The sequence below is a fragment of the Rhinoderma darwinii genome, unplaced genomic scaffold, assembly GCF_050947455.1.
Source record: "Rhinoderma darwinii isolate aRhiDar2 unplaced genomic scaffold, aRhiDar2.hap1 Scaffold_1055, whole genome shotgun sequence".
Lineage (NCBI taxonomy): Eukaryota > Metazoa > Chordata > Amphibia > Anura > Rhinodermatidae > Rhinoderma > Rhinoderma darwinii.
Genome location: NW_027461940.1, coordinates 57,628 through 70,750, shown reverse-complemented (window position 1 = coordinate 70,750; position 13,123 = coordinate 57,628). Strand labels below are relative to the sequence as shown.

The window sequence follows — 13,123 nt, the reverse complement described above, 5'->3', positions numbered from 1 at the left end:
AAAATTGATCAACCAAAGAGAACACTGTTCTAACATTTCTAGCAATGAGATGGCTGGCCTACTATCTCTAGAAAGAGATGATAATATCATTATAAAACCCTCTGACAAAGGGGGGAATATTGTGGTGATGAATCGACCACAATATAGAAAGATGTGCCATGACATCCTTGATGATCGCAATTGTTATGGGGTACTTACCAGCAATCCTACTGCAAACTTTAAAGGTAAACTTTTGAACATCCTTGGTCCAGCGAAATCAGCCAATCTCATTAATGACAGAGAGATGAATTTTATACTTAAGGAGCACCCTCAAATGGCAACATTTTATAGCCTGCCCAAGATACACAAGGGGGTGAATCCCTTGAAAGGTCGCCCCATTGTATCGGGGATTGACAGCCTTACGCAGAATGCGAGTTTGTACCTGGACCAGGTCCTCAGGCCGTTCGTGGTGTCCCTGCCATCATACGTGAGGGACACCATGGATGTACTGAGAAGACTGGAGGGTATACGCTGCGATGGCGATGTTTTGTTGGCATCTTTAGATGTTGAGTCCCTGTATAGCTCCATCCCACATAATCAGGGTTGTAGAGCCATTGAATATTTCCTAATGGATAAAGGGATACAATATCAGGCCCATAATAAATTTACCATTGAACAGTTGAGATTTGGTCTAGAACACAACTTCTTTTTATTTGATCAGAAGATTTACCACCAGCTCAGAGGAGTGGCCATGGGTAGTCCCTGTGCACCTACCTTTGCCAATCTTTACCTGGGGTGGTGGGAAAAAGAGGTTGTGTTCAGTGACCTTATGGATAAATGGTCATCATCTATCTTACTTTGGATTAGATTTATAGATGACATTCTGATTTTGTGGACAGGGACCAGGCGGGATTTTCAGGAGTTTGTGGAGATACTGAACGCCAATGAATTGGGTCTATTTTTTACATCTGAAATCCAAGACACCAAAATTACATTTTTGGATATTCTGATCTCCAAAACTGACACAGGGATGTTACAGACGAATATGTACCGCAAAGAGACTGCGACCAATAGCTTACTGCGCTGGGAAAGCTGGCACCCAATTAGCCTGAAGAGAGGAATACCGAAGGGCCAGTATCTCAGGGCACGGAGAAATTGTTCCACCATTTCGGACTTTAGGGTATCTGCACGTGACCTCGAGAATAGATTCAGACATAGGGGGTACCCCAGGGATGTACTGAAAGGGGCATATCAAAATGCCTTGGGTTGCAACAGGAACGATCTCCTGAACCCTAAACCAAAGATAGTGGAGGAAGAGTCGATCAGAGTGATCGGTACTTTTGACTCTGCCAGTAGAGAGGTGAGGGAAGTCCTTAAGCGGTTCTGGGGCATCCTTAAGGCAGACCCCGATGTGGGGGACCTGGTAGGAGACTCCCCGCTTATTACATACAGGAGGGGACGGAACCTTAGGGACCGATTGGTTCATAGTCATCTACTATCACAGGCACAATGCAGTACTTGGTTGGAGAACAGTCTAAAAGGTACCTATAGATGTGGAACATGCAAAGCATGTGTGTCCATTATATGTAGCAGTAGTTTCAAAAGCACGAAAACTGGTAAAACATTTGACAACAGATCATACATCAACTGTAAAACGAAAGGCATTGTATACATGATTACTTGTAGATGTGGTCTACAGTACGTGGGTAAAACAAAAAGGGAGTTTAGGAGAAGGATCCGTGACCACATTGGGGATGTCAGAAGGAAGGTGGACACCCCGGTATCAAGACACGTATGGTCCTGTCACGATGGGGATGCTACTGCTCTTGGCTTTCAGGGAATTGAATATGTCAGACCGCTCGCGAGAGGGGGGGATCTGGACAAGAAAATTCTACAAAAGGAGGCTGAATGGATTTTTAGGATGCAGACCATTAATCCCCATGGACTGAATGAACAAATCTCCTATTCTTGTTTTCTCTAGTTACTTTGTGCCTCTTATTTCTCATTCCTCTCTGTCGAGCTATGTGTGCCTAGTTGTGACAAGTTGTGATTTTGGTTACTCCCAGTTTTCCCTGAGAATATACCAACATATAGTATTTTGACTGACAATGGCATCTCTGAGAATTTGGGATGTCTCTGTGAATATATCAATATATTATATTTTGACTGATAAATGGTATTTCAGTCCCTGTTCACACTATGCGGTTTCTATTGCGATTTGTGGCTGCATTGTTCTCCACTTGCTGACTTTTTTCCTTTCTATTCACTTTGTATGCGCCTTGAGATCAAGGGAGCAACCATGTATGGGAGTTTCTCCTCTGCCGGGCATCCTCCGTTTTTGGGAGGATGCTCGTATAGGACTGCTATGCAGAATCCTTGGGATAATGGGCTATATCCATCCTCTATCTGAGTCTGATCCCTGGCTAGGAGGGTAACGATAAGTTGCTAGGCAACTATGGAATTACTGGGGGTCAGTCTCCTCTTGACGACTCCCGTGATACATATCTCTTCCACCTCACACTGCCCCGCTTGTTTGGGGACAGTGCTATGTGTGATAGGAGGGACATTCGTTCTTGATCCATTCCTTGTTTTTTGATGTTGACAGCAGTTTAGGAGCCGCGTCTAGCGTCCCCTAAGTAACTATGGACGCTTGTCGTCCAGATACCCTCATTGGTCGTCTGTATCGTGAGGCGCCGCCTCCGGCACGTCACAATGTGCGTGTTACATGCGGATTGGCGGGTGCCCCGGTGACGATTGGAATGAGGGCGGGCTCTCAATCGTATAAGCCTGCAGCTTCCCGGGCGCGTGTGCGGTCATTGTATCAGAGCCGTTCACGCGTCTGGAGGCTAAAATCTGCACATATACAGTGCTATCCAGCTTTTTGAAATCTAACAATTCTAATTGAACTTGCTATCTAGTAATCCCTGATGAGGCATCACTCTTGATGTGTTGCTGAAACGCGTTGGATCTGGATAGATTGTTATCTATTGGCAAGGGTGTAGCGAAATACTATACAATAAGCAGGGAGGGTGGTCCTGGAGTGTTTGAGAAACTTCGTTCACTCTGGTACACCTCTACTGTCGCCAATCACTTGCTTTTGCCTGCTTCTGGAAATAATGGCTGGTTGAGCCATATCTTTTATCAATTTAATAATAAAATTTATTTTTAATCGTTCTATCAGGCGGTGAATATATATTTACATTTTTGAACTACATTTGCTATCTTATACACAGTGAATCACCTAGATACTACTCTCATATCATCCCATGTAAATAATCTATTCCGCCACTGCGTGTTTCCTACAGATGGATCCAGTAGGAGAAATCCACCAGAGAAATGTCCCAGTCCTCTGTATTCCCAGGACTGTCCAGAGGAAAATCACAATGTGCCAGAGAATCATCAGGTAGATGAAGCTGAGCCCTATACCAGATCTATATAGGGGGGTGTGGAGCTTTTTGGTCATGGGGTCATAGATTTTGGTGGTTTCTTATGTTGATCTGTTAGATTCTTCGCACTCTGCTGTATTGTACTGAATTGTTCCATATGTGAAATCAGGGGGAAGATCTGACTAATAGTAAAGCCGAGCATGAAGCAGAAGAAGAGCGGGTGAGGGGCGATCAACCATGTAAGAGTGAAGTGGAGGAGGAAATTCCAGGAGGTGTTACCACAGGTCAGTAATAATGATATTAGAAAGTGAATTGGGAGGTTTGTTAAGGTGGGGTTCCTCCTTAGTTCTACATTACAGTAACACGTCAGACAATGTGTTATACATAGTGCAGGACCTGAGGGAGCTGTGACTGCACATAGAAGTTCTCTACAAGGTGATGTATGAATTTGGTCATACACTAGACTTAGAGCCTGTAAAAATGACAATAATTCAATACATTAGTATGTCTGACGATCGCTGGTCCAAACCCCATGCAGGGACTAATAAAAAGTGTTAAAAATAGTAAATTTTTTTTAGTGGTGTACAAAAATAAAAAAAAACCTTTTCCCACTTTTCCTCTTAAAGTATTGTAAAAAATAAACAAAATTGGTATCACCGCATCCGTAAAAAGTCTGAATTATTACAATATAACATTATTTAAATCACATGGTGAACACCGTAAAAAAAATGAATGAAACCGCCAGAATCGCTGTTTATTTGGTCACTTTAGCGCTAAAAAATAATGTAATAAAAAGTGATCAAAAAGTCGTATGTGCCAATAAAAACTACAGCTCGCCCACGAAAAATAAGCCTTTACTCTGCTCAATCAACAAAATAAAATAAAAATAACCCGCAGGATAAAGATAACGTGATTTATACAGAACAGTGAACACACATTTAAAACAAAATTGCTGTTTTTTGATCAGTTTGCCTAAAACAAATGGAATAAAATGTGTTTAAAAAGTTGCATGTACCCCACAATGGTATTACTAAAAAGCCCCCAAACCACTACGTCCTATGAAAAAATAAAGATATGGCTCCCATTAGTCGAGGATGAAAAAATATGCAGATGAACCGGTCCGATGGGAACTTTCCTTCTGTATCAGGAGGTGATTATCAGGGCTCTAATATTTGGGAACCACAAATAGAAGGGCCCAAACATATCTGCTGGAAGCGAGGGCGCCCGTATTCTACCAGGACAACACTTTCCCAGCAAAATTCCCCAAACTACGCAGAGGGGGATAAGTAAGGACACCATTTATCAGTGCGACACCGGCCTGTGCATAAAGGATTGCATCACAGCGTAACCCACATCTATGGATAATTGTATTATTTACCCCATTATTATACCCTCTTATTATACCCTGATGTACTCCACACAGTTTATATATACCCTGATGTACTCTGCACAGATTATATATATATATATCCTGATGTACTCCTCACATATTACATATACCCTGATGTACTCCTCACATATTACATATACCCTGATGTACTCCTCACATATTACATATACCCTGATGTACTCCTCACAGATTACATATACCCTGATGTACTCCTCACATATTACATATACCCTGATGTACTCCTCACATATTACATATACCCTGATGTACTCCTCACAGATTACATATACCCTGATGTACTCCTCACAGCTTACATATATCCTGATGTACTCCTCACATATTACATATACCCTGATGTACTCCTCACATATTACATATACTCTGATGTACTCCTCACATATTACATATACCCTGATGTACTCCTCACATATTACATATACCCTGATGTACTCCTCACATATTACATATACCCTGATGTACTCCTCACAGATTACATATACCCTGATGTACTCCTCACAGATTACATATACCCTGATGTACTCCTCACATATTACATATACCCTGATGTACTCCACCCATATTACATATACCCTGATGTACTCCTCACATCTTACATATACCCTGATGTACTCCTCACAGATTACATATACCCTGATGTACTCCTCACATATTACATATACCCTGATGTACTCCTCACAGATTACATATACCCTGATGTACTCCTCACAGATTACATATATCCTGATGTACTCCTCACATATTACATATACCCTGATGTACTCCTCACATATTACATATACCCTGATGTACTCCTCACATATTACATATACCCTGATGTACTCCTCACATATCACATATACCCTGATGTACTCCTCACAGATTACATATACCCTGATGTACTCCTCACATATTACATATACCCTGATGTACTCCTCACAGATTACATATACCCTGATGTACTCCTCACATATTACATATATCCTGATGTACTCCTCACAGATTACATATACCCTGATGTACTCCTCACATATTACATATACCCTGATGTACTCCTCACATATTACATATATCCTGATGTACTCCTCACATATTACATATACCCTGATGTACTCCTCACATATTACATATACCCTGATGTACTCCTCACATATTACATATATCCTGATGTACTCCTCACATATTACATATACCCTGATGTACTGCTCACAGATTACATATATCCTGATGTACTCCTGACATTACATATACCCTGATGTACTCCGCACATATTACATATACCCTGATGTACTCCTCACATATTACATATACCCTGATGTACTCCTCACAGATTACATATATCCTGATGCACTCCTCACATATTACATACACCCTGATGTACTCCTCACATATTACATATACCTGATGTACTCCTCACATATTACATATACCTGATGTACTCCTCACATATTACATATATCCTGATGTACTCCTCACATATTACATATACCCTGATGTACTGCTCACAGTTTACATATATCCTGATGTACTCCTGACATTACATATACCCTGATGTACTCCGCACATATTACATATACCCTGATGTACTCCTCACATATTACATATACCCTGATGTACTCCTCACAGATTACATATATCCTGATGCACTCCTCACATATTACATACACCCTGATGTACTCCTCACATATTACATATACCTGATGTACTCCTCACATATTACATATATCCTGATGTACTCCTCACATATTACATATACCCTGATGTACTCCTCACAGATTACATATACCCTGATGTACTCCTCACATATTACATATATCCTGATGTACTCCTCACAGATTTCATATATCCTGATGTACTCCTCACATATTACATATATCCTGATGTACTCCTCACATATTACATATACCCTGATGTACTCCTCACATATTACATATACCCTGATGTACTCCTCACATATTACATATATCCTGATGTACTCCTCACAGATTTCATATATCCTGATGTACTCCTCACATATTACATATACCTGATGTACTCCGCACATATTACATATACCCTGATGTACTCCTCACGTATTACATATACCCTGATGTACTCCTCACAGATTACATATACCCTGATGTACTCCTCACATATTACATATACCCTGATGTACTCCTCACGTATTACATATATCCTGATGTACTCCTCACGTATTACATATACCCTGATGTACTCCTCACGTATTACATATACCCTGATGTACTCCTCACAGATTACATATACCCTGATGTACTCCTCACATAGTACATATACCCTGATGTACTCCTCACATATTACATATACCCTGATGTTCTCCTCACATATTACATATACCCTGATGTACTCCTCACATATTACATATACCCTGATGTACTCCTCACAGTTTACATATATCCTGATGTACTCCTCAGATTACATATACCCTGATGTACTCCTCACATATTACATATACCCTGATGTACTCCACCCATATTACATATACCCTGATGTACTCCTCACATCTTACATATACCCTGATGTACTCCTCACATATTACATATATCCTGATGTACTCCTCACATATTACATATATCCTGATGTACTCCTCACATATTACATATATCCTGATGTACTCCTCACATATTACATATACCCTGATGTACTCCTCACATATTACATATACCCTGATGTACTCCTCACAGATTACATATACCCTGATGTACTCCTCACAGATTACATATACCCTGATGTACTCCTCACATATTACATATACCCTGATGTACTCCACCCATATTACATATACCCTGATGTACTCCTCACATCTTACATATACCCTGATGTACTCCTCACATATTACATATATACCCTGATGTACTCCTCACAGATTACATATATCCTGATGTACTCCTCACATATTACATATACCCTGATGTACTCCTCACATATTACATATACCCTGATGTACTCCTCACATATTACATATACCCTGATGTACTCCTCACATATCACATATACCCTGATGTACTCCTCACAGATTACATATACCCTGATGTACTCCTCACATATTACATATACCCTGATGTACTCCTCACATATTACATATACCCTGATGTACTCCTCACATATTACATATACCCTGATGTACTCCTCACATATTACATATATCCTGATGTACTCCTCACATATTACATATACCCTGATGTACTGCTCACAGATTACATATATCCTGATGTACTCCTGACATTACATATACCCTGATGTACTCCGCACATATTACATATACCCTGATGTACTCCTCACATATTACATATACCCTGATGTACTCCTCACAGATTACATATATCCTGATGCACTCCTCACATATTACATACACCCTGATGTACTCCTCACATATTACATATACCTGATGTACTCCTCACATATTACATATATCCTGATGTACTCCTCACATATTACATATACCCTGATGTACTCCTCACAGATTACATATATCCTGATGTACTCCTCACAGATTTCATATATCCTGATGTACTCCTCACATATTACATATACCTGATGTACTCCGCACATATTACATATGCCCTGATGTACTCCACACGGTTTACATATGCCCTTATGTACTGCACAGATTACATATACCCTGATGTAATCCTCACATATTACATATACCATACTACTACCAAGCCAAATCCAGGCGCCAAAAGACGCTGCCTCAATACTGAGCCCTACAGTGTGCCCAAACAGCAGTTTACTACCACATATATGGTATTGCTATAACCAGGAGAACCTTTTAACAATTTTTGGGGTGTGTTTCTCTAGTGGCACAAGCTGGGCACAACATATTGGACTCTGAAATGGCATATCTGTGGAACAATTGCAATTTTCACTTTTTACCATCCGGAGCACATTCATTTCAGGAAAACACCTGTGGGGTCAAAATGCTCTACACTCCTAATAGGGATGCACGATGCATAGAAACTTCGATACTGTTCATCCCCAAACGGTTCGATACCGTTATTTCGTGTATTTCGATACTAAGCTCTGCGGCCGCACAGCTCAGTATAGTAATACATGAATGTATGAGAGCGGGGCTGCGGCTGTGTAATACAGCCATCGCCCCGCTTTGAGTCCTGACAACAAGTGCGCGCCGTCAGGATGATGTGATGCTGCCGGCGCTGTACTAATGATTGCCGTCAATGAAGACCGAACATGGCGGGCGCACTGCAAAACACCCCTATGTTCTATCTTGAGTGCCTGCACCGTCGCTCATTAGTGCAGCGCCTGCCGCATCACTTCATGCTGACCGCAGATGCTTTTAATGTCAGGAGCGGGTCAATGCTGTATTACACATCCCCGCCGGCGGAGATCAGGGAAACCTCTTATCTGCACCGTTATTCACCTGAATGCTGCAATCAAAGCTGACTGCAGCATTCAGGGAAAAATGAGCAGGGGGGATGCACTTTGGATCGCGTCACAGGGAATTCCTGTGACGAGATTGAGGGACATACCATATATAGGCAGACAGCCCAGGGTCCATTGAAGGACCCCAGGGCTATCTTACCATATTTCCTGTTGTTAGGACATACCTCAGTATGCCCTAACAACTGCCTGTGTACTATCCGTACACAGGCTAATGTACTGGCATATAGATATATGCCAGTACATTAAAGTTTAAAAAATAAAGTAAAAACATAAAGTAATATTAAATAAAAAAAAATACATACATTATTTTTACAATAAACATTCAACTAAGTCTCAATACATAAAATACACATATTCGGTATTAGCGCGGCCGTAATAACCTCCTCAAAAAAAAATTCCGTCATTTATTATGTGTACGCTGTAAAAAAATAAAATAAAAACTGCTTTCTTTCACTTATTGTGGGGCACGAGGTGTGATGAATTTAACCTCCATGTTCCTCACATTACTAGTAATTAACCCCATCATGTACCTCACATATTAACCAATTATGACTGCGAAACATGATGGGGTTAATTACTATTAATGTGAGGCACATTCAAAATTCAATAACACCTCATGCCTCACAACAGAAAATGGAAGAATTTTTTATTTTTTTAATTACTGTTGGCAAAGTATCGTTTTGGTATCGGTATCGAAGTCCAAATTCAGGTATCGTGACATCCCTAACCTCTGATAAATGTCTTAAGCGGTGTCGTTTCCAAAATGGGGTCACTTTTAGGGTGTTTCCACTGTTTTGGTCCCAAAGGTGTTTTGCAAATGCAACATGGGGCTAGGAAACTAATCCATCAAAATCTGTGCTCCTTCCCTTCTGAGCAGTTTATGAGCACATATTGGGTATTTCCGTACTCTGGAGAATTTTCCTTACAAATGTTGGGGTGCTTTTTCTCCTTTATTTGTTAAGAAAATGAACAATTTCGAGATAAAACTACATCTTATTGGAAAAAATGTGCTTGATTGGGTGGTGTGATTGCTTATTTTTTGTGGGGCGATAGTTTTTATTAATACCTTTCTGGGATACATGTGTATTTTTTTTCACTTTCTATTAGATTTCTTGGGGTGACAAAAAGACAACAATTATGGCGTCTTTAATTACAATTTTTTATTCTTCGTACTGCGTTCACCGTGCGGGTTAAATAACATTAGATTGTAATAGATTACATTTTTACGGATGTGGTAATACCAGTTATGTTCATTTTCATTTTTGTTAACATTACTTTAGAGAACAGGTGGGAAAAGGTTTTGGTTTTTTGTAACTTTTAGTTTTATTTTTTACAGTTTATTTTTTTTTTTTTTTTTTTTTCATTAGCCACCCCGCCCCCCTCCAGGGAACTTGAACTAGCGATCACTTGCTGTGTATACTGCAACGATAATGTATAGCAGTATATCATTTATTCTTACAGGCATCTGGCAGGACTTCGTGGGAGTACAGAAATGGCAGACCTGGGCGCCTTCATTAGGCCCCCAGGCTGCCATGACAACCATCAGCTTCGTGCAATCGCGTTTCGGGAAGACCGATGAGGTTTTTGAGCTGGCCGGACCCTTTTTCTAATGCCTTAGATGCTGCAGTCGCAATTGACTGCGGCATCTAAGGGGCTAAACGGGCGGAATCAACTGATCTTGGATTCTACCCGTTGCAGTAAGGTGTCGGCTGTATTACACAGCCGACACCCGTTGAGTATGGAGCGTGCTCTGCCCGTGAGCGCGCTCCATACTTCCCCTTAACGCTTTTTACGTACATGTAGGTGACCATGCGTTAGGGTAGGGGTTTATGTGTCATTTTTTCTTCATTTTTGTTTATTTTTTAACTTTTATTTTTATGGCCTTTCCATCAGAAAAGACATTTGGGGAACTTTTATTATTTCATTTTATTTTTTTTACACTATACTTTTCCTCTGTAACTGGCGCTTTACAGCAGGGGAGATCAACCCTGTTATCGTGACTATTGTCACTGATAGGGCTGTGCTGGGTCTAGTTAGATACAGCAGCAGCCTCCTACTACCGGCATCTCGGCGCTCATGTGACTAGTCACATGACCACCGGCATCAAAAGAGGCCGCAGCGCTCATTGAGCGTTGTGTACATGAGTGCAGAGAAGACAAGTGGTAAAAAACAATTTTTGTCTTCTTTTCAGGGTCCCTGGCTGTCTCTGACGACCGGGCACGCGACATTTAGCTGCTCAATCACTCAGGCAGCAAACTTAAACCTGCAGCATACGTACACAGTGGGCAGTCCTCAACTGGTTAAACATCATTTTAAGAGTCAATCGAAATGAAAAAACACATACATTTTGGTCATTTCCTTTATACTTTTGTTATTTATTTGGTTCTTCCATTACAAATCTTGTAATAATAACCGCTGAGAAGAAAGATCCTCATTATAGTTCTATATTTAATATGAGCCTGGGACAAGAATTGAGGAGCTATTAGAAAACACACAAGGTCCCCATGACAAATCTGCACACATGTCACAAGGGGGCATGTTGTCTTCAGGATATTTCCGTAGTACAACCTTAGGCTGCAATATCAAGCAATCAGATCTCCACTGTAATCTACTATACACTTTTTGGAACATGTTTTCTTTAAATGGACCCTAACTTTTCAAACAACTTGTGGTATCTAATAGTATTCCTGATATATATCAACTTTGTAATTCACTTACTGTTATAGTTTAGCTGTTTTATCCATGAAAATTTTATGTGAAGTTAGTGCCACTAGGTGAGAGACACACAGACGCTGCTGCTTATAGAAGTCTATGGGAAAGGAAGGGGAAGCAGAATGAGGGAGCAGGAGCACATAGACACAGATGCTGTTGTCAATAAAGGACTTTGAACAGGAGAGGGGGAGCAGAAGCAGAGAGAGTTGACATAGGCCTCTGGTAAGAGTTATATGTCACCTCTGTGCTGGATTTTCCACTACACTGCTCCTTACTGCTTGCTGTATGATGTGCTCCATGCTGCTGCAGCTTCTAAGGGTGTGCTACAGAGAGATAGTAGACCAGGGTGGCTCTCTGCTCTGTGTGCAGTGTATAGAAGACATGATGGCAGTTAAGCTACACCCACTACCTCAGGGAAAACTGAGAATTATAGATCGAGCCTGCAGAGGGAAAACTGCTAAAAGAATGCCATATACAAGTCATGTAATGGCCAGAAATAGTGTTATTCCTCCTGTACACACATATAACAGATTATTCTGAAAAGTCGTCTTAAAATTAGGTACGCTTTAAAGGTCTTTAAGAAGTTTTCAAAGTGGGTTTAAAGATGTGGTTTTTATATTGGATTAAAAAATATATCCATGATTATTAGAAAGCACCTATTTTAACCAGTTGCTGACTGCCCATAGATTATAAATGTCCTGGTGGTCCACACCTATCTCTGCAAGGACATTTTAAAACATCCTGCTGAGTTTTCTCCTCTCCGACTCTCCCACTCCATCACAGTTAAATATATCACTTATTGTATTACACAACGTCGAAGCCCTATATGTTTTGAGAAAAACAAGACCAAATACATATAGGTTGGAGAGAAATAGAACGACAATTTGCTATTAAGTTGTCACATGACTAAAACTTGAATGAGGCCACTTCATTTCATTAGGTTCACATTATCAGTACTTGATAGGACACTCTTTCCCCTTACAACAGCCTGAATTCTTAGTGGAATGATATTACTATGTACTGGAAACCTGTATTACAGATTCTGATTATTAACTTCACTCTGTCTATTCCACTACATCCCAAAGATGATCTATAAAATTGAGATCCGGTGACTGTTCAGCCATTTGGATATGCAGACCTCATTATCATGTCCATGAATTCATCCTTTGATTTGTCTCATGACACATTATCTTGTTAAATGTAGACTGTGGGCAATATTAGACTGTAACAATATTAA

The 13,123-nt window shown here is 40.4% G+C and overlaps 1 protein-coding gene across 1 annotated transcript in view; it reads left to right on the top strand.

Annotated features, from left to right (window-relative positions):
- The window catches only part of LOC142698912 (uncharacterized), a 37,479-nt gene that overhangs the window by 21,899 nt on the left and 2,457 nt on the right, over window positions 1-13,123 (top strand). The window contains exons 4-5 of the mRNA XM_075847935.1: window positions 3,285-3,382; window positions 3,535-3,649. Coding sequence (XP_075704050.1) covers window positions 3,285-3,382; window positions 3,535-3,649 — 213 coding nt within the window. The remainder of the gene's footprint in view (window positions 1-3,284; window positions 3,383-3,534; window positions 3,650-13,123) is intronic.